Source organism: Rhamphochromis longiceps, linkage group LG6, assembly GCF_057381845.1.
Source record: "Rhamphochromis longiceps isolate RC_006_pf linkage group LG6, R_longiceps_female_GT1.1, whole genome shotgun sequence".
Taxonomy (NCBI): domain Eukaryota; kingdom Metazoa; phylum Chordata; class Actinopteri; order Cichliformes; family Cichlidae; genus Rhamphochromis; species Rhamphochromis longiceps.
In genome coordinates, this window is record NC_140562.1 from 24,791,704 (window position 1) to 24,819,148 (window position 27,445).

Below are 27,445 nucleotides of genomic sequence, written 5' to 3' on the forward strand. Positions count from 1 at the left end.
AGATCAGCTGAATATTTTTTATTAAATTTGGCATGTACATCACAATAACAAGAATCGGGCTGAACGCACTGAACTGTGCAAAAGACCTTCAAAGCTAATGCATCTAACTGAATTATAATTAAACATAAAACGAAGTACAAAACCCCTTTAGACGACAGTTTCATCTTGAATGAGGAAAAAAAACAATCTGAAGGAAGGAAAACTACACTTCTAAAGAGGTAAAAGTGTTCTTGTGGTTTTACATCCAGCTGAGGACAGAAATAAAAAATCTATATTAGAACAAAAAGGCAAAATTAGCTGAATGCAGTTTTCAGCTGGCCACCTAAAGAGTAATAACAAAACGTTACATATAATGTTACATTTTGATCATTACCAAAGCAAGCCAAACATCTCCATGAATATACTACTGTAGATGACTGAAAGCAATACAAACTTAAAAAATACAGTCCAAATATGTCCATCTCTTTTTTGTTCAAAAATTAGATACCTTGATGTCCTGTCAGTGGTTTATGAACTCATAACAAACAAAAAAAGCATTACTTACTTATGTAAGTGAGTAAAAATTGAGTACAATGTGTTGTGTGTTTGTGACAAAGAGAAGAACAGTATTTTCTCTGATGATATATTATTTGACAGACAACAACTTGTAACCTCAGTATTTGAGTTGGAGAGTTTTAATCTCATTAGTGGTTCCTGCTGCAAAACAATTACAACCCTGGACTCAGCAAACATATATTAAAGTATAAGTCTACTTTCTCTGCAATACAAGAAGCAAGATATACTGCACAGCAAGGACACTCTCACTGACAGGGAGTCAATACTACTCTTTATAGCCCCCAAAATTTACTGCCTAGCACAGAAGATCTCCTACAAACCGCTGAATTTATTTTTTACTTATTCACCTCATCAAATGAGAAAAACATTATTATGCAAGAGCAGTTATGAATAGTATCAGCCATTTTAAATACACTTTTTTAATGCACCAACTAACGTCATTCCAGACGTCTTATGCTCCATTCAGTTCTGATCAGTATGAGTTACTTCATAATGAAGACGAAGAACAGGAAATGTACTTTCCTTTCATGAACATGGGCTCCCTTACAGTTAAAAGCAAGCAGAGACACACAAATAATTTCTAATCTTTTTATGACCAAGTAAATGTATCTGCATAATCAATGGCTATTAGTCCTTCGTTCCTCAAGAATCAACAACTACAGTGGGGCAAAAAAGTATTTAGTCAGCCACCGATTGTGCAAGTTCCCCCCACTTAAAATGATGACAGAGGTCAGTAATTTGCACCAGAGGTACACTTCAACTGTGAGAGACAGAATGTGAAAAAAAAAATCCATGAATCCACATGGTAGGATTTGTAAAGAATTTATTCGTAAATCAGGGTGGAAAATAAGTATTTGGTCAATAACAAAAATACAACTCAATACTTTGTAACATAACCTTTGTTGGCAATAACAGAGGTCAAACGTTTACTATAGGTCTTTACCAGGTTTGCACACACAGTAGCTGGTATTTTGGCCCATTCCTCCATGCAGATCTTCTCGAGAGCAGTGATGTTTTGGGGCTGTCGCCGATCAACACGGACTTTCAACTCCCGCCACAGATTTTCTATGGGGTTGAGGTCTGGAGACTGGCTAGGCCACTCCAGGACTTTCAAATGCTTCTTACGGAGCCACTCCTTTGTTGCCCGGGCAGTGTATTTTGGATCATTGTCATGTTGGAAGACCCAGCCTCGTTTCATCTTCAAAGTTCTCACTGATGGAAGGAGGTTTTGGCTCAAAATCTCACGATACATGGCCCCATTCATTCTGTCCTTAACACGGATCAGTTGTCCTGTCCCCTTGGCAGAAAAACAGCCCCATAGCATGATGTTTCCACCCCCATGCTTCACAGTAGGTATGGTGTTCTTGGGATGCAACTCAGTATTCTTCTTCCTCCAAACACGACGAGTTGAGTTTATACCAAAAAGTTCTACTTTGGTTTCATCTGACCACATGACATTCTCCCAATCCTCTGCTGTATCATCCATGTGCTCTCTGGCAAACTTCAGACGGGCCTGGACATGCACTGGCTTCAGCAGCGGAACATGTCTGGCACTGCGGGATTTGATTCCCTGCCATTGTAGTGTGTTACTGATGGTGACCTTTGTTACTTTGGTCCCAGCTCTCTGCAGGTCATTCACCAGGTCCCCCCGTGTGGTTCTGGGATCTTTGCTCACCGTTCTCATGATCATTTTGACCCCACGGGATGAGATCTTGCGTGGAGCCCCAGATCGAGGGAGATTATCAGTGGTCTTGTATGTCTTCCATTTTCTGATGATTGCTCCCACAGTTGATTTTTTCACACCAAGCTGCTTGCCTATTGTAGATTCACTCTTCCCAGTCTGGTGCAGGTCTACAATACTTTTCCTGGTGTCCTTCGAAAGCTCTTTGGTCTTGGCCATGGCGGGGTTTGGAGTCTGACTGTTTGAGGCTGTGGACAGGTGTCTTTTATACAGATGATGAGTTCAAACAGGTGCCATTCATACAGGTAACGAGTGGGGGACAGGAAAGCTTCTTACAGAAGACGTTACAGGTCTGTGAGAGCCAGAGATTTTCCTTGTTTGAGGTGACCAAATACTTATTTTCCACCCTAATTTACGAATAAATTCTTTACAAATCCTACCATGTGAATTCATGGATTTTTTTTTTCACATTCTGTCTCTCACAGTTGAAGTGTACCTCTGGTGCAAATTACTGACCTCTGTCATCATTTTAAGTGGGGGAACTTGCACAATCGGTGGCTGACTAAATACTTTTTTGCCCCACTGTATGTCTTGACTGAAGACATTACTACATCTGGGGTTCTCATTGATATGTACAGAGGAAGAGGGCTAACAGCACTTCAGGAAAATATTCACAGTCCGGCTGTGAATAAAGCAAAGTAAAGTTACAGTTTAAAAATTCACAGTTTCTATCATTTTCTCTGGGTATATTAAAGCCTTTCCACTTTACACAGCCTATTTACTATTCTGGCTGGTTTCTCTTCTTGACTCCCATATTCCCCTTCCAGGATGCTTAAAGTTTGCATTGCAGTAGATGAAAATACCCTAACTTCTTGTACCTGCTTCTCAAGGCCAATTTTGCATATTTCTTTTTTTTTTAAAGAAAAAAAAAAACAATGCCATCGCTTGCAGCATAAAAAATGTTTACTATATCAGAGGAATGCTGCTTTCATACACAGTGATAAAGTAAGCCTTTCTGTTTTATTAGTTAGGACTTGCCCAGTACTGTTGCTGAGGTGGGAGAGGCTTGGTCTTGATAAATGAGGCTGCTATCTCCAGCAATGCCAGTGTGAGCCTGTTTGTCTATCCTCCTGAGGCAACCTTTTATTCCATCACACACTGAATCATCCAAATTGACAAGAAAAACAATCACAGTGTCTGGTTTGTATCCCAAAATGTTTCACACTTCCAGTGCAATTGCAGAAAAGATGAACTACCATAGTTAGCTATTGTGCTTATTCCCCTGGTTGTGTGGAGAATGGATTTTGCCAGAGTATGATCTTTTTACTGTTGCTGCACACAAGATAAATAAATGATGAATAATGTGAACTGTAATATCGATCATTTCAAAAAGGTAAATGGACTTGTTTTTATATATATAGCGCTTTTCTACTCTACCTGAGCACTCAAAGCACTTTATAAATCTTGCCTCATTCACCTATTCACACCCACTGATACAAGCTCTTTTTTCTATGATTTTTCTAAGTAAGTCAAAGGAAAATGTCAGAAAACCTGAAAACAGTCATCAACTGACTTCATATGTTGGCTAAATTAATAACTATCATCTTACTAAATTCACACAATCAGAATGAAGCTTTTTAGATTAACCTAGGTTGTCACTGAAGCAAAAACAGCTAAATATAAATCAGCAAAAACAAATGACTATGTCAGAAGACACATCATTTAAGATTTAATAATGATCACTTCATGTCAAAACTCTAAGCTCATCAGCTTTCTGTCCTAGTAACAGTAAGCAATTACCTAGCTGTCATTTAGATGACCATGCATAAGAGAAGCATAGGATGTGACTGACAGATGTTGGAAAAATAATAATACACAAAACGCAACACTAAATTGAAACCAGCAATTCAAATTTTCAATACTTCCTACCTGCAGACAACTTACTGTAACCTCAGGCCGACTTGAAATTACACAGTCATTTGGAAAGTTCAGATATTTGATGCCAGAAAACTAGAGAGACTCTGCCAGTTCAAAATGCACGTCTGGGTTTTCTTCCAGGTAAACAGCGATGGTGGTACATTATTAATTTTAATGTAATCCTTTTAAAACAAATAAAGCCAAAACCCATAAAGTTTATAGGCAGAGAAAAGCAGAAGGATGGTAAAGTTTGATGGTCAGCAATAACTCAGGCTTAAAAAGACTGAACTCATGCTGCATATACAGTTATCGTCTCCCTTTCATTGCATGAAACATAAGAAACAATACAAAAACATTATTAATGCTAATCATATTATTCTATTTGGAATTTACCTTTTCTTCTGTTTTTAGTTTGGAGTTTTTGGTGCAGGAAAGGCACAAAGTCAGCCGTGTCAGGAAAAAGAAAACAATGATGCCCAGCACCAATGTGACTGCAGGATGTTCAGGATTTGCAGATGAATAGGCTACAGATTAATTTTTACTCAATACGTGGCACTTCATGTCATCTTCAAGGTTATTTTAGTGGATTAGAAAATGGAGGCATGGTTGCACTGATCCTATTCAATACTTTTACTACCCTGTCAAAGGCTTTTTTTGGTTTGACATTGATGTGAACATCAGAGCCCTGAAGAAACTCATTTTACTGCAGAGTAGTTCTCTGCATTTTTTTAAGTAGCAAAAAAACACCCTATAGGTGATTTTGCTTTCAAGGGCTACAGGACTTTGTTCACTTCACTCATGCATGAAAAAACAGACATGTATGTTAATTCATTATAGTACTCCTTTTATGTTCATTATATCACTTTATATCATAAGATGGCAAAACAAATGAGTAATAAAAATATATACATACTCATCTCCTTTACAAGCTAAATATTTATTATTTAGAACAAAGTAATCAATTAAAAGCACAACTGGCATCACTTTTAGGTGAACATTTATTTACAAATACCAACAACAAAAAAACAAACAAAAAAAAAAGATGACGATTGTACCGCATTTTGATCCGGGACATAAGCTGCATGAAAACAAGCGCTCACTCTTCCTGCTCAATAAATGACAAGGGCGGAGCTTTATACCACGTGATACAGAAGTCAGCTGGCAGGGAAAAAAGCACGTGAGAGATGATAAAGGCCAAGAGTGACAGGAGAAAATCCATCCCGGTCAACCACCCAAACATCATTAACGGGAACCTTATACAGCGCTTCCCCATACCCATCGAACTCCCGCAGGCACAAAGAAATTACAGAGGCTATCACTTATCACCTGACCAAAGATATGGCTCCCATCAACACTGTTGAAAACGAGGGATTTTGGAAAATGATCAACACCCTAGACAAACGCTACACAGTGTTGTCCCGCAACTATTTTAAAAATGTTGCACTATCTGCTCTATACACGCAGTGTCGAGCAACGGTGGAGACGGAATTACAAACAGTACAACATTTTGCGGCAACGACAAAATGTGAGACATTTATTGTTTTTGTGTTCAGTCTCAACTGTTACGAAGTTGATGTGCAGTTAATAAGTGCAATAAATATTTATATTGGAAAAGAAAATCGTGAGAGAATCGTGATCTCAATTCTAAGCAAAAAAAATTGTGATTCTCATTTTATGCAAAATCGTGCAGCCCTACAGTGCAGCCAAGCAAAGAAGCTTGGATCTTTGGTCAAGGCTGCTGGAACATTTGATGATAATGAATTTGTAATTATAATATTTATTGTTGGGCAAGACAAATGTGTTTTGGCTATGAGCCATTACCTTCCCTAAATCACAAGTGGGCTGATTGCACTGATAACCACTCAGAGTGGAAATAAATAATACAAATTCTAGAGATGCACTAAATGGCCAGGAACCAAAATCAGATGATAAGGCCTGGACCTGTGACCGGATGGTCAGCCTCCAACATGTCTGATGATGAGCCAGTCTGCTTCATGCATGAGCAAAACAGCAATGCAAATAGATCTGTGCACACTCACAGCCATATGCTAACATGTTGTTAGCATGGAACTTTTCAATGTGTGCAAAGGAACCTAATGAGAAACTTAAATAACCTTCAATGACTTAAACATGGATATTTTAATAAAGCTAACAAAGGCAAAGTGGCTAAAGCTAAAGCTCATCAGAGCCAGTTGCAAGCCAGCAGCCTCGGTATGAGCAAAAGATAAAAGCAGTTGTGAGGAAAATTATGGAGATAAGTGAAAAAGTGAAAAGGATTGATGTCATCTTATTTGGTAACTTTATAAACATACTGAATAATGATGCAGAAACCTCACATTTGCATTGTTATATAAATTCGCTTTTGTTTAAAAAGATTTAAATAAGTACAACATTTGTACTCATTTACAGTTAAATATTTGTACCAATAATAATAGACCACTTTATTTTCACTTTAAGCTATAAAGCACTTTATTGCTATAATGACTATAATGAATTACTTTTATTATGAAAATAATAATTTGTCTTCAAGAAAAGTGTTTCTGTTTATACTTCCAGGTATAGTTCTTAAATTTAAATTGGAATTGGACAAGTAAATTGCAATTGGTGTGTCTCTAACAAACTCTTATTAGTCAGTAATCTATTTGAAATGTTCAAGTGATTAAAATTTGGAGTTGAACGTGTTACTATTTTGTATTTTACAATTGGTGATCACACAAGTACAATCACCAAGGATGAAACAGCAGTTCATGCCATATTCTGTGCCAGCCTCTGTGCCAGCCTCTCTCTTCACATGGCGCTGTTGCCTCCTGTGAGATTCCTGACACCCCTCCCCCACCCATCACCTTCACTCAATACCAGGTTGAGATGCAAATGAGGAGACTTCACTCAGGCAAGTCTGCTGGACCAGACGGAGTGAGTCCCCTTGTCCTCAAGACCTGTGCCCCCCAGCTGTGTGGAGTCTTTCATAAACTGTTTATGCTGAGTCTGAGTCTGCAGAGGGTCCCGGTGATGTGGAAGACATCATGCCTCGTCCCTGTACCAAAGACGCCACGTCCCATTGGCCCCCAGGATTACAGGCCCGTGGCATTGACCTCCCACATCATGAAGACCCTGGAAAGGCTCATCCTGGACCAGCTGCGACCCATAGTAAGACCACACCTGGATCCCCTTCAGTTCGCTTATCAGCCTCGTCTCGGAACAGAGGACGCCATCATCTACCTGCTCAATCATGTCTACACCCATCTGGACCAGCCGGCGAGCACTGTGAGGGTCATGTTTTTTGACTTTTCCAGTGCTTTCAACACCATCAGGCCGACCCTCCTGGGTGATAAGTTAGCAGCGATGCAGGTGGATGCTTCTCTGGTGTCCTGGATTGTTGATTACCTGACAGGAAGACCACAATATGTACGTCTCCCACAGTGTGTGTCTGACAAGGTGATCAGCAACACAGGGGCACCACAGGGGACTGTCCTCTCCCCCTTCCTCTTCACCCTCTACACCACAGACTTCAGCCACTGCACAGAGACATGCCATCTTCAGAAGTTTTCTGATGACTCTGCGGTGGTTGGATGCATCAGCAGGGATGATGAGACAGAGTACCGGGCTGTGGTCGACTCCTTTGTCACGTGGTGTGAGCAGAATCATCTGCAGCTCAACGTGGCAAAGACCAAGGAACTGATCGTTGACTTCAGGAAGACCAGGAAACACTTGACCCCTGTTTCAATTCAGGGGGTCAGTGTTGACATTGTGGAGGACTATAAATACCTTGGAGTACACATTGACAATAAACTGGACTGGGCTAAAAACACCACAGCACTTTACAGGAAGGGCCAGAGTCGTCTCTATTTTTTGAGGCGACTGAGGTCCTTCAACATCTGCCAGAAAATGCTGAGGATTTTCTATGAGTCTGTTGTGGCCAGTGCGATCCTCTATGCTGTTGCATGCTAGGGGAGCAGGCTGAGGGTCGCAGATGCCAACAGACTTAATAAACTAATCCGTAAGGCCAGCAATGTTGTGGGGATGGAGCTGGACTCCCTCAAGGTGGTGTCGGAGAGGCGGATGCTGTCCAAGATAAAGACAATGTTGGATAACAGCTCCCACCCACTCCATGACATGCTGGTCAGTCACAGGAGCACGTTCAGTGAGAGACTGAGATTACCGAAAAGCACCACTGAACGACACAGGAAATCATTCCTGCCTGTGGCCATCTCCCTGTACAACGCATCCACTTAACACACTGTTTACTGCTACAACTACACATGTTTCTTTTCCAACTATTTATTTATGAGTGACTTATGTATGTATGTATGTATATATATGTATATATTGTACTATTCTTAGTTAGTGTATTGTCTGTCTTGTCTTAATGTTGGTTTAAAATGGAGCACTGTAACAAAAAATAATTTCCCCCAGGGATCAATAAAGTATTCTGATTCTGATTCTGATTCATGTGCTTGAACCAATTCTTTAAAAAGCATTAATCACTGTAACACATACACATTTTGTTTTGCTTATTGTTCAAGGTTTGAGCCTTTAAACCATATTTAACACATGCTAGAAGTCAGACAAAACGTCTCTGATAAAACCCTCTGTACTAAGGAGGAGTGAATCCTCCTCAGCATGAAGGATTGTAGTGTTGCATACATTTTCTGGAAAAAAAAGATGTGATTTCTTCAGCAGCTTGTAGCTGGAGGGGTTATGATGCTCTACCTCTTTAAAACACCCAAAAGTTCTTCTATTCCAGGCAACACACATAGCGAGGTCATGGTTTTTACTTGTTTTTTTTCCTCTTCTGTAGTGAGTCTTTTGACAGTGTTTTGGGATTGTTATGCTGAAATATTCCTGTTCTGTTGAGCTTCTGACATTGTTACCCATATTTTCGGTATAGCCATAGGAATTCAAAGTGCTATCTCCACAAAAGCTTTTGGCATTCACGCAGCCTTGTACTGCTGCATTCTCACCTCAATGCTTCACTGTCAGAACTATGCAACAATGTGGCAGTTCTGGCCAGGTTCACAGTAAGTGTGCTGGATCAAATCTTATACAGAGAGATTTATCTTCATGTCACCTGACCATAGAAAATAATTCCAATATACAACTCATTTTCTTGTTCTTTAGCAGAGGAAACTAAGGTTTTTTTGTCTGTCTGTTTGTTTGTTTGTTTGTTTGTTTGTTTGTTTGTTTGTTTGTTTGTTTGTTTGTTTGTTTGTTTGTTTGTGTGTATGTGTGTGGGGGGGGGGGTACCAAAGACCATAAAAAGTTTTTCTTTAGTTTGGCTTTTTGTTTGTTTACTTTGGTTTGTTTTTTCTGGTGCAAAATGTGTTCCCCTTGCATCATTACCTTGTTTATCTTTTCTCACTATTCCACTGTTTTCTTTCCTTTTCTTTTGTTACCTGTCTGTGTACATGTTCCTGTTCCACACTATTGTGTGTGGTATTCATTTTCTGATTTAACTTTCTGATCTATGGTTACAGTCCCTTTTCTTCAGCCAGAACACTAGCTCAACAAGTTATGGCAAATACTTAAATACTATCTTTTTTTTTTTCCTTTTCTTTCTTTAAACCAACTTGTCTGCTCTTTGGTTTATATTTGGCTCCTCTTCCTTAAACTGAACGTTAGAATTAGTGGCACTGTGACTTGTTGTTTACCTGCTAAACATAGCTACAACTATGTTTTGACTAATGTTCCCCTGGTCACTAACCTTTCCAATTTCGTACAGGTAAATATTTTCCATGTGGAGTTTCTCATATTCATTGCTTTCATAATTATTTATTGCTTATGTATCAGTGGTTGCACATGGTTTACAGTGGGGCAAAAAAGTATTTAGTCAGCCACCAATTGTGCAAGTACCCCCACTTAAAATGATGACAGAGGTCAGTAATTTGCACCAGAGGTACACTTCAACTGTGAGAGACAGAATGTGAAAAAAAAATCCATGAATTCACATGGTAGGATTTGTAAAGAATTTATTCGTAAATTGGGGTGGAAAATAAGTATTTGGTCACCTCAAACAAGGAAAATCTCTGGCTCTCACAGACCTGTAACGTCTTCTGTAAGAAGCTTTTCTGTCCCCCACTCGTTACCTGTATGAATGGCACCTGTTTGAACTCATCATCTGTATAAAAGACACCTGTCCACAGCCTCAAACAGTCAGACTCCAAACTCCGCCATGGCCAAGACCAAAGAGCTTTCGAAGGACACCAGGAAAAGTATTGTAGACCTGCACCAGACTGGGAAGAGTGAATCTACAATAGGCAAGCAGCTTGGTGTGAAAAAATCAACTGTGGGAGCAATCATCAGAAAATGGAAGACATACAATTGGGCGATCGTGGCTCAAGAGTTGGGAGTTCGCCTTGCAATCGGAAGGTTGCCGGTTCGAGCCCCGGCTTGGACAGTCTCGGTCGTTGTGTCCTTGGGCAAGACACTTCACCCGTTGCCTACTGGTGGTGGTCAGAGGGCCCGGTGGCGCCAGTGTCCAGCAGCCTCGCCTCTGTCAGTGCGCCCCAGGGTGGCTGTGGCTACAATGTAGCTTGCCATCACCAGTGTGTGAATGTGTGCGTGAATGGGTGGATGACTGGATATGTAAAGCGCTTTGGGGTCCTTAGGGACTAGTAAAGCGCTATATAAATACAGGCCAGGCCATACAAGACCACTGATAATCTCCCTCGATCTGGCGCTCCACGCAAGATCTCATCCTGTGGGATCAAAATGATCATGAGAACGGTGAGCAAAGATCCCAGAACCACACGGGGGGACCTGGTGAATGACCTGCAGAGAGCTGGGACCAAAGTAACAAAGGTCATCATCAGTAACACACTACAACGGCAGGGAATCAAATCCCGCAGTGCCAGACGTGTTCCGCTGCTGAAGCCAGTGCATGTCCAGGCCCGTCTGAAGTTTGCCAGAGAGCACATGGATGATACAGCAGAGGATTGGGAGAATGTCATGTGGTCAGATGAAACCAAAGTAGAACTTTTTGGTATAAACTCAACTCGTCGTGTTTGGAGGAAGAAGAATACTGAGTTGCATCCCAAGAACACCATACCTACTGTGAAGCATGGGGGTGGAAACATCATGCTATGGGGCTGTTTTTCTGCCAAGGGGACAGGACGACTGATCCGTGTTAAGGACAGAATGAATGGGGCCATGTATCGTGAGATTTTGAGCCAAAACCTCCTTCCATCAGTGAGAACTTTGAAGATGAAACGAGGCTGGGTCTTCCAACATGACAATGATCCAAAACACACCGCCCGGGCAACAAAGGAGTGGCTCCGTAAGAAGCATTTGAAAGTCCTGGAGTGGCCTAGCCAGTCTCCAGACCTCAACCCCATAGAAAATCTGTGGCGGGAGTTGAAAGTCCGTGTTGCTCGGCGACAGCCCCAAAACATCACTGCTCTTGAGAAGATCTGCATGGAGGAATGGGGCAAAATACCAGCTACTGTGTGTGCAAACCTGGTAAAGACCTATAGTAAACGTTTGACCTCTGTTATTGCCAACAAAGGTTATGTTACAAAGTATTGAGTTGTATTTTTGTTATTGACCAAATACTTATTTTCCACCCTGATTTACGAATAAATTCTTTACAAATCCTACCATGTGGATTCATGGATTTTTTTTTCACATTCTGTCTCTCACAGTTGAAGTGTACCTCTGGTGCAAATTACTGACCTCTGTCATCATTTTAAGTGGGGGAACTTGCACAATCGGTGGCTGACTAAATACTTTTTTGCCCCACTGTATATTTTGTTTTTTTATCATTTCAGTATAGTTTCTACAAAGTCTTTCTTTTGCTTCTTCAACAGAGAAAACTGTTGGAAATACTACAGTTATTGAAAGGTGACACACTTTTGAATCATTTTACCTTTAACAGACTCGACAGTGATGAACTCATTACTATACAGTGGTCCCTCGTTTATTGCGGAAGTTTTTGGGGAACATTTTCACACTTTTCTCTCTTGTTTAAACACTCTCAAAGTTCAAACCTTCGTAGAAAAATAAGTCCAGTATTATAGAATGAAACCAAAGATCAAACCCTGTTTTGAGGGGTTCATATTCAGGGCCCAGAACATGGGAATAGAGCAGCTGCGAGAGAATTCAACATTAATGAATCAATGGTAGTAGCAAGCAAGAAGAATGAGTTGAGTAAAGTTTGACTTATCTGACTGTTTTGTTTTGCTTAATGCGCCTTATAATCAGTTGTGCCATATGCTCTGAAAAATACGGTAATTTCTACCTTCCTTTAGCATGTCTAGAAGTTCAACTTTTTGTGCGATGGTTAGCATATTCCTCTGCCTTTGGGTGCTACCGCATTTTATCGACACAGTTGTGTTTGTTGAGAAGAAAACTTACAAACATACAGTACAGCACTTCAGAGTCACACTGCTAGCAATCGAAAATTTATGTAAATTTGACAAGCTGAACGCATTCTTTACTGTAAAGGAGACACAGCACGAGATTGACTGACAATGGTCTACAGCCAGTCAAGACGCAGAACACAATGCGCTGTTAAAAAAAATAAAATACAATAAAAAAAAATATCAGTGAAACAGCGAGGCCGCGAAAGGTGAACCGCGTTATAGCGAGGGATCTCTGTATATAATATAATATAATACTATAATAGACAAAACAAGAACCTGAAAGTGAATCTACTAAATAGAAACAATATTCAATTCTAGTCAGAAACTCTGTCACAATAAGCCAACGTGATCAAAGTCTGCTTCAGCCATCTGTTCAGCTTAAAAGGCAAAGTCATTTGCGATGAGCCAAAGTCCCTGGCTGTAAACCAATACAGTTTAACAACCTTGTAACAAGTGATCCAGCCAAGGTGCAACCAGAAAGTAATTGCTGCTCTGATACTGAACTGTAACAATTATAGCTTGTTTACTTGTTCATTAATATTGACACCATTAGACTTCAGAAATTCTCCAAACATTATTTACTGCAAACAAATGAGTGGATTACCAAAAGTTATGACTTTGCTCTGGCTATGGCTGGTAACTTAAAACCGTTTGTTATGTTTATGTCATAGATTTATCTACCTGTGTCACCAGGGGCTCCAGAAGCCGCTCCACAGTCAAGGTGCGAATTTCAAGACTCTTTGGGTCCCATTTCAATAGGATAGGGGAGGTGGCGGTCGTCATGGTCTCTGTTAAAAACAAAATAATTAAAAGTTAGAAACATAACATAAAATGTATTGGACATGAAAAAAAAATCTTACAATTTGCACAAAGTAAATTTCCCCATGTGCTATTGAAGGTATTCTGGGGTATTTACATATATAATGTGTTCAAAAAGCAATGTTTTGCTGATAATGGTACAGGGGGGCAGAATTAAAAACGTGCAGGTATGTATGTAAAGCCAGCCAGATGATAAGTGCACAAACACAATAGGTTTCAGAGTGGGTCAGGCTTTTGATGGGGGGGTAGCCTTTCTACAGCCGCATTGTGTTGTGGATCGTTTCAATGGAAGGCAAAGTTTCAGTGGAGTCTGGAAACAGCAAATGCTGGCTCTGCACATAAAAAAAAGCTCAGTCAACAATCCCATCAAACCATCAATGAAAGAGTGGTCACTTCTCTAACCTTAAGACACTGTAATTAACTTTAATAATTAACACCACCAGTATAATATATGTCTGCTAATCTGTAATCTACTGAGTATAGCTGTAATAAGTTCAGAGAGAACTCTATTGTGTATCACTTTAAAGGTATTTGTCATTCTGTAGAGTTCTGGCCTACATTTGTCCACACTCCTTTAGAAGAATCTGAGCAGCATTTTGATTACGTCAAAGTATTCAGGTACAAACACTGCATTATTGTGCAACTGTACAATGAGAGAATGCAAATGAAGAGAAACAGTGAAGAAGGAGTGGGAAATGGGATGAAAGCTTGATAAAACTTGGAAACAAAATAAGCCCCAAGTTCAGCTCCTTCAGTTAATCCGACCACCTCCTCAAGAGCTTCCTCTGCAGAAAAGGGCAAAACCAGAAGTCACATTAAGCTCTGCAATATGAGTCTCAACTGGGCAGTTCTTCAGACAATCTGTACTAAACTAGAACTATTTTTTTGAGGGTAGGTTGGTTTTTGTTTTTTGGAGGGTTCTTTTGGGGGGGACTCAGTAGGTTACATTAGGTGAATGTGACTACTGAACAGCTGGTATGGGGGGTAGCAGTCTGTTGGTACTGTGGGGATGTTTCTACGGTAAGCAATTTCAGAATGGGCCAACTGGGACTGGCCAAGTCTACTGCCAATGTCAATGAGGCAGAGGGGAATAAATAATGTGAATAGGAATGACAGATCTGGGCCACAGGCTCCCAACACTACACACAGCAGGTTAAGATAGATGGACAGAAGGAAATGTAGCAACCTGGCACTACTGATAATGGTGGACCTTTATTTTTAAAAAGTTTGCAGGCCTGTACTTATGCTCATGTCATTACATTTTTGTCGCCTGCAAGGAAATGTGAGGGACAATGAATCAGACCTTGTGCGTCAGCTCATCAATCTATCATGCACAGCACTTTGACAAAACCTAAGGGAATGATGAATGTACTTTCTCTGCTCTGACATTTTCAAAATGTAACAAACTTGTATTAGCAGGTAAGAGTAGGGGGCTGGCTGTAATGGCAGAATTCTCACTTACTTCCTTGAAAGACAGACATTTGTGCAACTACTGCTGCAGTGAACATGAGGCAGATATTTTTAAGATCCATAATTCAGTATTTAAATGAGTGCAAGCTTGCTTTCATTGTAATAGCTGATTTTACTAGATGACGTAACATGTGTTACTAGTAGGTTTAATCCGCTGTACTTAGTTGAAATATGAGTAAGGGTTTTTTGCCATTTTCTGGTAAATTCACTCTTAACATCATTATGTTGACTTTGTAAAGGAAGAAACTATACGGTCTGCTATTTAGAACAACATCATCATTTCTACAGTATTTTAAAACACTTAATAATAGTAATGGATTGCTACTTAGAGTCAAGATAATGCAAATGACAGCTGCTCTTGTCAAAACTAGTTAGACAGTTTTTATGATATTAAAATGTTCCTGGCAGAGCTTTGTATGTACAGTAAGAATAAGCAGAAGTGATGTGAATGCTTGAGGCAGAAGAACACGCCATAGACGGGAAAACAGCAGCACTGTGAAAAATACCAGTGCCCTATTGTAATGTAATAAACAGTTCACTGGTGTATGTCAGTGTAACTTCTCAAACACCAAGATGCAAATTATTTGTGATACCTTATCTAACCAAGCCATAAAAGAAGGGGACTGTGTCTATTGAGCTATTGGTTTTAAGTCACAGATGGTAGTTACAACTGAAGGGAAAATGTCAAAATCAGTGGTGACTGCATTAAAGTAAAAGTGCTGAAAATAAATAGCCTTTATAAAGTTTATAATAACTATTTTGACTGAATCGGCCGAGTAGTCGATCTGCCAGCTACTTTGATATTCAACATATTGTCTAGGTTATTTGTATTTATAGAAATACTACCAAGCCTTGTAATCATAAACTAAACATCTTTTAGTTGTGGACTGCTCTTCATACCAAACATGACATTTCATATGTCGCCTAGGATTCGTTTAATGTTGGTTATGAACATTTTTCATCTTCCTCTGACATTTTAATGACATTTTAAACACCAAACATTTGGTTACTAGGGTAACCCCATGAAAACAGAGTCTGAACAGCAAGCAGCATTTGAAAGAAAATTAATTGGTTAGTCAGAACCATAATAAATTGCAGTGCAATAATTAAGTCATGCCGATAATGATAGCCCTTCCTGTTTTTACACTGAATTAGTATAAGCTATGGAGAAAAGTAAAGAAAGCATGCTTTCCACAGTAATGACTACACACTACTCATCACTGCAACACCACAAATGAACAATAAATCACAATCAACGTGTGCAAGTGAATAACATTACTATAATATAGCCAGTGAAGGTGAATGTTCAGATGGTTTATGGGTTGTTTTTTATTAATATTAAGTTCACTGTCATCTACCACGTATCTGTAATGCACCTATGTTAATAATAAATCAAAATGTTTCAAAAATAGTCCAAAGCAGGGTTTCCGATGATGCAAAGCAGAAGCAGGAAAGAAAGTAGAAATTCAGTCAGGATGTTTCGACAAGATTACATCTTTCACAGAGCCAGAATATAAACAGCTGAGCGACTGCCATCTGTCAAAGAGATGTCATCTATAACATCATTATTCACCACATTCAGAAGCACAGTGTAACAACAAATATGATGAAACAGAATGATATGTGGGGACGCATTTCTGAAGAAAAAAATCAGACTCTCATGTTTATCAGTAATACAGTACTGCCATCTGACTGAATGGAGTCACATATTCATAGTTTTCAATGAGGTGGCTGGTATTGAGAGCCACACGACGGAACGAACTGGTCAACATTGGACACTTCATAGTACCGCAGCACCAGCTCATTAATTTTCTACCATTTAAACCACAAATGAAGAAAACAAATTACCAACTCCATTATTTCAATCACTGAAAACAATGAAGTCCCTGCCAGAGCTTGACTTTGTCTGTGTTTACATATATCTTACGGAGGATCCTTCCACAGTGAAAACATACAAAGGTACAGGCAGTTGTAAGGATTTTCAATCTGGATAGGTCAATAACGCTCCCTTTAAGCAGGTGAAGGGCACAAAATTCGTCACTGTCACAGCAAGGGTGAGTGCTAATTAGCAAACAGAGGTAGCTAATGTTAATCAATTGGTCATTAGTTTCAGGGTCAATGTGGTCAGAGTTCTGGAGGAGTAGTGACACAGTAATGTATTTTAAAGGTTATATGACATTAATCCAAAAGAACCTTAATTGACAACCTGGGTTACTGATAAGATTTGGTCATTTAACCACTATGCATGTACAGCAGGTGTTAGGAGAAGTGTGCAATTTGCATGCAATGTTATAACACACACGTCACCAGCATGAGTTAACAAACTGAATAGCTGGCAATTGGTGCATCTCATTAGGGCCATTTCAAATACAATTTTGGGCGGGTTTAAAGCATCGGTAGTTATCAACAGCAAATAATATAAGTTTCACCAGGCGAGTGAGATGAGGTTAGCTCTAATTTGCTGTGATTTCAGATATATTTATACATAAAATGGTCAATTAGGGATAAAGTTAGAAAGAACCCTGGAGCTCTTAGTTTTCCTTAATTTTTCCTCTCACCATGCATGTCTGCTGTCACTCTGAAGCCTAGCTGCTTCCTTTCACAATGTATACAGCAGAGAGAACGAGAGAGTAGTATTTCTAGGCTTGAGAGTGCGACACTATTGGACAGCACCATGATAATGTCCCCACATACTTTTGAAATGTGTTTAGTTAGCCCACTAAAAGTGTATGAAAAGGTGTTGTTTAAAAAACAATGAGATCAACTCTTTTGGGACTGGTGATCCCAGTCCCAAAAAAGAATACCCGTTTAACTAACAAATAGCTGAACAGAGGAATATTTGGATATAGCCTTATTTATAACTACCCACCGCTTTGGCAAACCAAACAGGCAAAAACAATACGTAATGGACAATGGAATAAATTGCCATGCCCCAGACTGGGGCCTATTATGTGAGGTCATTGAAAAATATTGATAAAAATGAACCACAAGTGCATATTATGCAGCCACTCTCATTTCACTGCACATTTTTATCTCAACAGTGCTGTCCCGAGATTAAAGAAACAAGTATAAAGTGTTAGTTTGTTAAGTGACTTGCATTCTGTTTCACAGTTTTCATGATTTGGCATCATGCTCTCAACTAACAACACTGTGAAAAGGTGCACACATTCAAAATAGAAGAGATAACATGACACAAAAAGAGTATCATCACAAACAGCTTCTAGATTTACCAGAGATAGCTACAGAAGTGGGACAATAGTTTATCTACTTGTCATTGTGGCACTACATTTGCTACAATTATAGCTTTGTACTTTAAATAAACTCCAGGGTACCACAACACCCCAGGGAGAGTGTCCTCTGTGAAGGCACAGATTTTCTTTCTTGTGGATCTATTTTGTCTAATTAGTATGTTTTACTCAAAAGCATCTCAAGTGTCTTCGACTGACTGGAAAAACCACATTAAAAGCAAGAAATTACCTGCCTATAAACATGATGAAGGGTTTTGATCCAAAGCTACAATGATGAATTGGTTGCTGAATCAATCAGAAGCTACTGTGATAATCTCTTAACTCCAATTTCTTGAATTTGAATATTTTCTGGTAGTCAGTTTTTTTAACCATATTCTGATAGTTTATAGAGCAAACAGCAAACATTCTGATCATGAAAATAATCTGCACGTTAATCTGCAATAAAAATAAATTCAGTCCACACTGATTGTCCTTTGAGTTAGCCATCTAACATTTTTTTGTCTGTGGAGTTAATCATTTAATTAAGGTTATTTGATAAATAGAAATAGAAAGTCCACAGTGACCTTTAAAAAGTTTGTAACATGTAGAAGATTTGTGTTATCTTTAACTGTTTGGACACTGAGAATCACTAAGATGCATAATGGTATGCAAAATATACAGCAACATCTATTCAAAAAAAAAAAAGAAAAAGAAAGAAAAGGAAAAAGAAAAAGAAAAGCACAGGGCGTAACCCAGAATGGGTCATTTGTTGCACTGAGATGAGCGGGATACAGTCAGAACGGAGGATGTCACAAAAGTTTCTAAAGCTCTGGGGACTGCCTTTAACACATGAGTAAGAAAAAAAAAGCAAATACAGAAAAAGCACATTCAGGTTTTTTAAAGCGCACAAGAAATCTACAGTTTTGTCACACACTGTTTTCAGCATGCTATAAATTTGTGTGTTTTTGTCTTTTCACAGACACATGTGCAGACACAATCTAGGGATGTACCAGTTTTTGCAGAATTGTTTACCATCACGTTCCCATTACACAACGGTTTTCTCCTGCCTCAGGACAGGCTTTTGGGGAAGAGTAATTAGGTTTCAGAAGGTTTAGAGTAGCACAATTCAAAGAAGGAAAATGGGCCATGTGCTAGAATTTTTAGATTTATTCAAAAAAAAAAAAAAATCTGTGATGCACCAACACTTGCATAAATAATCTACCCTCTAGGCTGAACAGTAACAGCTATCAATGGAAATTTAAAAAGTTTTAGAATCAGGGACAGAAAAGTTTTATGAGCAGCACCATGGCTCGTTATAAACTTGTTTCTATGGTCTTAATTAGCCACGTTATTAAAATTACAAAACAAAAATTATTATAATCAACAAAGCACGTGCTTGATCAATTCCAGTTTTGAAATGCTCTCTACCAAATGATAAAATAATGCCATGTCATGTTCAGTTCAGTTCAGTTCAGTTCATTTTTATTTCAAACATTTCAAACATGTGCCTTCACAATCATTACAAAATATCATTCCATTATTTGTTTGAAAAGGAGTAGGCTGAAGTATTTACTTATTTGTCCCTACCCCCTCAAGTTTTACCTCTCATTCATTAAATTTTTTTTTGTCTTAAATTAAACAAACAACATATGAAACATATGAAACATATGAAGTAAAACAAAACATAACATACATAAATCAAAACAAGAAATTAGCAAGCCCCACCACAGTATAGTTTCTTTCATATGAAAAATACAGAATGTGTATATTTGCAGATACACAAGTTATGGAAAAACAACAAACCAAAACAAAACAAAAAAAACAAAAAAGAACCGCAACACCATTTCCAGCAACATTACCGTCCTGGGTTAACCCCGTTTTCTTCATTCTTATACTTATTTAAAATTAGGTTTTTATATTTTACTTTAAACTGTTTTATGTTTTGACTGTCTTTTATTTCTTCTGTTAGACTGTTCCATAATTTAACTCCTGCAATTGAGATAGACATAGTTCTTAAAGTTGTTCTAGCACTTTGTATTTTTAAATTCCATCTCCCTCTTAAGTTATACCCACCTTCTCTTTCTATGAACAATTTACAGATTTCTTTGGGAAGCAGTTTATTTCTTACTTTATACATTATCTGCGCTGTTTTAAGCTTCACCAAGTCTTGGAATTTGATAGCTTGCATTTTGACAAAGAGTGCATTTGTATGGTCCCTGTACCCTACATTATTTATTAATCTAATGGCCCTTTTCTGTATTATAGTTATTGTTTGTGTGTTACTTTTGTATGTGTTTCCCCAGACCTCTACACAGTAGCTCATATATGGCAGTAGTAAAGCACAGTATAAAATGTGCAGTGCTTTCTGATCCAACATATGCTTTGCTTTCCCCAGGACGGCAATGCCCCGTGCCAATTTCCCCCGAACATAAGTAATGTGTGGCTTCCAACAGAGCTTGTGGTCAATGATCACCCCAAGAAATTTTATTTCATTTACTCTTTCTAAATATACATTGTCAACACATATTTCTACTTCGATGTTTTTCTTTTGGTTTCCAAACAACATAAATTTGGTTTTATCTAGATTCAATGATAATTTATTTATATCAAACCACTTCTTTAATATCGTTAATTCCTGTGTGATCATTTCCAAAACCTGTGGCAACTCCACACCTGAACACAGTATATTTGTGTCATCTGCAAATATTACAAACTTTAAAATCTCCGATACTCTGCAGATATCATTTAAGTACATAATAAACATTTTTAGACCCAGTACTGAACCTTGAGGTACTCCACAAGCTATATCCATCAAATTAGATTTATATTCATTTATTTGTATTGTTGCCTATTCCCTACATAGCTTTTTAACCATTCCAAAACCACTCCCCTAAACCCGTACTTTTCCAGTTTTTTTAATAGAATTTCATGATTAACAGTATTAACAGTATTAACAGTACGCCTTCTTTAGATCTAAGAAAACTCCGAGCGCATACCTCTTATTATCCATACATTCCGTTATCTTTTCCATTAAATCTATCAGTGCCAAAGCTGTTGATCTGTTGTTTCTGAACCCATACTGACTATCTGTCATTAATTCATATTTTTCCACAAAACTGTCAAATCTTTTTATGAAGAGTTTTTCCAGTATCTTAGAGAACTGGGAGAGTATTGACACTGGTCTATAGTTTGTAAAATGATGTCTTTCACCGGTTTTGTAAATGGGAATAACTTTAGCAACTTTCATTTTTTGTGGAAAAACTCCTTTTTGAAACGACAAGTTGAATATATATTTTAATGGTTTTACGATACCATCAATAACTGTCTTTACCGTTACCATATCAATATTATTCCAGTCTGTACTGGTTTTGTTCTTAAGTCCTCTAACTATGTCATAAATCTCTTTCTCTTCCACTGCTCTTAAAAACATTGAGCTACTATTCCTTTCAATATTTTCACCAGTGTCCCTTTCTATTCCATCAACCTTTATTTCTTCTGCCAGTTTTGGCCCTATGTTTACGAAGAATTCATTAAAGCCATTTACTATCTCTTCCATGTTATTAATACTTCTTGTCCCTTCTATAAAGTACCCAGGGTAATCATTATTCCTTGATTCATTTTTGATTATTCTGTTTAATACATTCCATATATCTCTTGTGTTATCTTTATTGTGTTCTAACCTTTTAATGTAATACTCTCTTTTACAGGATCTCATTATATTAGTTAATTTATTTTTGTAAGTTTTATACTTCATTTCAGTTTCTATTGTTCTCTTTTTTATGAATTCTCGATATAGGGTATTCTTTTTTTTGCTGGCATTTTGTAGTCCTTTTGTCATCCATGGTCTTCCTGCATAATTGTGTTTCCTATTGATTTCAATTACTGGGCAGTTTTTATCAAGTAATGTGTTAAATGTTTATGTGTTAGTTTTATGGTGAAGGCCTCCCTGCTTAAATTGTGAGTTGACACGTTACACACGTTCACAAAGTAATTCAGTAAATAATAACTTATGTATGTAAAAAGAAGCCCCTCTGAATTAAATTTAGAAAAAGCCACCCAGAGGTTAAACAGCCAATATAATATACTGCAAACTCCAACTTAACTCAGTACTTCACAAGTGGAGTTCCTGCTAGTTTTATCAAGCGCTGCTATTCAGCAATTCATTTCAGTGCCAGAAAGCAGCATCCTCACTGCTCAATTAATCACAAGCTTGCAGATACTGTGCCTTCCGAGTTTGGCAAAGAGTGCACACCAAATTGCAGCTTTGTTGTTAATTAGGTTTCTTGTTTTGTGTGTTGGTGTTTATAATACTTCAGTTGTCTTAGTACGTTAATTATGTCTGCCCACTCAATGCCCGATCGTTAATATAGGTTTCTGTTTACCGGTTGAAGAAACTACTGTGGAACCACAGTTTTTTCAGCATTATGGATTCGCCCTGAAAAACATAAAAAAATGGATTAAATAAGATATTTATTTTCGTAGTGTTAAGTACTATACAATAATTGCACTCATTAGAAAACCTTCAGTAGGCCGGAGCAACTAAAATATATACATAACTTTAATCAAGATGTTTATTAGGTTAAGTGTTGCTCATCTGTGATGTTGCTTAGAAACACCTTCTGATTAAAACACACACTCACACAGATGGGCAGCACAGATGCTTAGCGGTGACAGCAGGCTCACGTGGAATTTCCATACTCTTCCTTATTAGAGCGTATTTCCTTCAGGTACTGTGGTTTCCGCTTAAGTCTAAAGCAGGGCTCTAGACTAACTTTTTGACATGGGCGCACCGGTACGCCTAACTTTAAAAATTTAGGCGTACCGGCACAAAAGTTAGGCGCACTCAAATTTTTCAACCGCATCGCTTAACACCGCAGTTTTACATGTGCACTTTCTTTGGGGGGGGGGAAGTCCATACAGACAATATTAATTTCTAAATTATTAACTAACAAACTTGTGCTTAAAGTGCTTTGTCAATATTGTAGAAAATGTTAAAAACTTAATCATCATCTTGGCCTCCTCTGACGACCTGTTTGCTGCTGTCTGCTTCTGAAAGGCCGTGGGGAGAGGGGACACTTGGGCAGTGCATTTATTGCAGCATATAATGTGTTTCCTGGATACACTGTGCTTTTTCAGCATTCAAATATTGATGGCACCGTGTCAGAGCACTGGCTATGAATTTCAGACAGATCAGGCCTTAACTTAACAAAAAAGTTATCAATAGTTCTTTTCATCTTTTCTTATTACCCACAGCTACAGTACATCCACTTCTCTCAGGCCTAGGCTGCTCACTAGGGCTGAGTATCATCACTGATTTCTATAATCCATTCAATTCCGGTTCTCAAAGTCCTGATTTGATTCAATTTAGCCTCAGACAGTCAGAAATATTATAATTCTGATCATTTATCAGTACTGATACACATGAGACTTCATCAGAATTGTGAAAATCACAGCAGATGCCTTTGTGTGAAAGTAACTGAGAATAAAACACAGGAAAACATGAAGGAGATTTTCCTGGTCTGGCTTTTTATAGCAGATAACCTTAAAAATATTCTGCAATTTTGCATAATTTTAAGAAATTTAAATTTCTTCAGTATTGAACAGCAGAAATTAGGCTTTCTTGTCCGAGGTCATTTAAGTGAAAAAAGAAAAAGCGCTGTAAACAACGCTAGACTGGTGGGTAATAAGCGAATGAATAATGCAGAAAACAGATTTGAGACGGGAAACTGTTCCTGAAGTACAGAGAGAGAGAGAGAGAGAGCTGTGCAGGAAGTGTGATTTTTATCGTGGTGGAAGCAAAACAGCAAAAGTCAGAGGGAATTCATGACGACATTGATCAAATGTGAAGCGCAGTTTGCTGCTTCTTTTGCTGCAGGCTCGGTGAATTTTGGTTGGAGAGAGGCAAAACCTGCAGCTCAGAATCAGCGCAAAAAGACGTAAACACAGCGCGGACCCGAAGAATCGCTAAGCTCCGACAGCGTGTCCGTGTTTCAGGCCGTCGGGTGAGAAAGCCGAGAAAGACGAAGCTGATTCTGATGTGTTGGGTCCGCTCCGTGTTTAGGTCTTTGTGTGGAATCCGTTAATGAATTGATATCGCTTTATTCAAGCTACTCACCTCTCTCTTCCACCTGCACTTTCAACTGGACCACGGCCAATCAGAGAGGTCCCGCCCCTGACTATCTCTGATTGGTTTAGTCCACGATAGGGGCATAATGTGTGTCTGTTGTTGACCACACGGAGAGTTACAGAGATTTTTTTTTTGTTACCGGAACAGTTGGTCGCACCTGTGCGACCAAATATTTATTTTTAGTCGCACCACTGAAAAATTTGGTCGCATTTGCGACCAAATTGGTCGCACTCTAGAGCCCTGTAAAGGCATATATGGTGAGCTATTTCAACTAAAGGATTCTTAGTGTTGGTCTGGTCGAATCCAGACTACTTAAAAATAATATCCGGAAACGGATGGATTAAAATACAAGCATGAACTGCAGACTGACAGTATTTCAGATGCACTTTGAAAGCCATATGCAGGAACTCATAAATTGTCTAAAACACTGAATTAACCATAGAATTTTTTATGTAGCAGTGGCAAAACACACATGATTTCCAGTGTATTATCTTGGGGCTTCACACTGTTCTTTTTGATTTTCCAACTTCCATGCCTCTTCTGTCTATCTAACCTAGGAATGGTAATGAATTTAGCACAAATAAAACACAGAAGCAAGAACTAAGACGACCAAGACATTAACAAAGTCAACCACAAATTGTAAAACCTCCTACAACTTCGAATGTGTTATTAAAAAGCATTCAGAACAACACCAACATTTTTTTGTGACTTTGACTTCTGCTTCCTCAAAACTCCCCTTTTAACTAATTTTAGCCAAAATCTTCCGACCAGAATGAAAATTGTGAAAGTGAGCAACAACTGTGAAGCTGAGGGTCATGTACACAGAGGGAGAGAGCACCAGGACAGATATTTAGTGCTCTCTCTCAGCTTGAATGACATGTTTTATTATTAGTGTGCAGAGATGGCAGCAATGCGGGAGTGGCAACAATGGCATCCGTAGCAAGTTCGCCACATGCTGCCATTCTCTGCAAGTCAGCTCATTTGTCACCTAATGTAGGGTGTTCTTGATACTGTCTGTTTTTATTGCCCATTAAACAATATTATTACCTCTGGTTGTGCTTGTGTCAGCTATTCTTTGAAATAACGCTGATGACATGGCAGAGAGACAACTGAAAACGGATGTAAAGTAATTACCTCAGTCAGCCAGATGTGAACTGGGTATTGTCTGGGTTTAAAAGGTGGGTTTCTGTGCACTCAGTTGTGCCTGAATCTTTATATTTCTGCCTTTTTCAAATCACCTCATAAGTTAGTGTGATCAGAATACCTAACCTTAATATATATTAATGATACCAGAAGATAGAGAGGTGTTGTAGGCCTAAAGACTGATCGATGACCCCCTAGCAACCACTGGCTGCTGGTAAAAATGTTTTACTCAACAAGCTAATGAGTAGTGGCTGGATGTCTGTAAAAAGTATTGCTAAAGCCAGAACCACTCACATCTAAAACCATTAATTGACCTTCTGGAAACCACCAGTTGCTAGGGAAAAATATAGATATTCTCCAACTGGCGGCGAGTAGTTGCTGAAAGTTGCTGGCTATCACTAAGTGTAATGGGTCAAAAAAAAGTATTTGGTGCTTTAAGAAAAATAACCACACCATTGGCTGGTCACTAGCCTGTTGCTGTAGTTGTCTGTGTGCGTGGAATATGACGACTTCACTGGAAACACTGGCCGAGTGCTCACTGAGTGCTAGTGAAATAGTGAAAAATGAAACTGGAAAAAGAGATCATTAACTTTCAAAGTAAAAGTTGTACCTCTTGAAACATGTTGATTTCAGCATTAAGACCCATTTTTTATTTTGAAAGAGAACATTCTGTGTTTCCAGTTTGCATTGCATTTTTTCACTAGTTTCACTATTTGGTCAATACTTGGCGAGTTTTTACAGACAAGTCGCCATTGCGGTGCTCTACTGCCAAGCAAGGAGATGACAACAAGGGTTTTGGTCTAGCACCCTTGATACTGGTCAAGGAATTCCCTGCCGATTCCCTGAGATTCCGACCAGTATCTCACAAAGACCTAAGCTATACAATCACTAACCAGCAAAATAACAACCCAAAAGCAATTAGCTAGCCTATTGAAAAATAATGCAATTGTTGAGTTAAATGTTAATCCAGCAACAGGAATCCTATTTTATATTTTACCAAAAAAAAGCACCCCGTAAAACTGAGAGATGTGCAAAAGCCAATTCAATTTTATTTGAGCAAAACCAAAATGAAGAAATCCCAGTAATAACAATGTTCAACAATGCACGCTCAAACATCCAGGTAAAGAAATCCCAAAAAGCTGATAATAACAAAGTTAATAGTAATAATAGTAATAAGAAAGCTACTATAACAGACAATTCATCAAATCCTTTGTTGACGAATTCTATGTAACAAAGTAACCAATAAATAATTGCTGAAGATGAACAAAATTGCTAAAGTTGTGTGGTAAAAGCTGATAAACATTAATCAGGTATGACCTTTTAGCTCGTTTTCATGCTCGTATCTAGTTTTGTCTGGTTCATTTCATTTTCAATGTCACAGCAATATTTAAAATGTGAGACAAACAAATTTCAAAAATAAAACCTTTTTTAATAAAGTGTGTTCAAAATAATTTGCTCCATGTCTTTATTCAGTGAGCACAGGCTTGAGTTCTGCTGCACATAACTGGGCTAGTGTACCTATCAAAACAGATATGTGTAGTACTGTAGTAAAGCAGACATTTCTGTATTTATTCATGCCGAGTCACACTGTCAGCGCGAAATTGAATACGGTTATCACACTTCACAGATCTTTCTTGCATTGTGAATGCCTAGTTGTGACAGACTATGCACATCTCTAGACCTGAGGATCTTGTTTAGAAGTAGACCAATATAAATTTAACTGCACTAACAATAAGTAGCAGCGAGAGATGCAGACAAGGGCTGTGACAGTTCATTAAGATGTCCTTTCAGACTCAGTAAACACCAGTAGCCCTTGCAACGACTCCTGAATTAAATCTTGTCAGAGAAAGATTCATTTACATATTAGTGACATTTTGATTAATGACAAATCAAATGATATGCCTCTCACACCTGAAGAACATATTGCCGAAAAGATCAAGCAGGAAGGTCCTATCATTAACCTAAAATGAGCACTCTGTCAAAGGAGGAAATCAAGCACTAAATGAAAAGTGGTGCTTTTAGACTGCAGCAAGACAAAGTCGAGGAGATAGCAAGGCTTTTTTTCCCCTTGGTATGAGCTGCACCCTTGTGTGAACTTACCACTGAGTAGAAATCCAAAATCTCCAGGGGGAAGATGGTGAAGAGATTT

The 27,445-nt window shown here is 38.5% G+C and overlaps 1 protein-coding gene across 1 annotated transcript in view; it reads right to left on the reverse strand.

Annotated features, from left to right (window-relative positions):
• Nucleotides 1-27,445, reverse strand: part of ctnna2 (catenin (cadherin-associated protein), alpha 2) — a 340,484-nt gene that overhangs the window by 292,674 nt on the left and 20,365 nt on the right. Inside the window, exon 2 of the mRNA XM_085409840.1 lies at nt 13,192-13,298. Coding sequence (XP_085265966.1) covers nt 13,192-13,293 — 102 coding nt within the window. The 5' untranslated portion in view covers nt 13,294-13,298. The remainder of the gene's footprint in view (nt 1-13,191; nt 13,299-27,445) is intronic.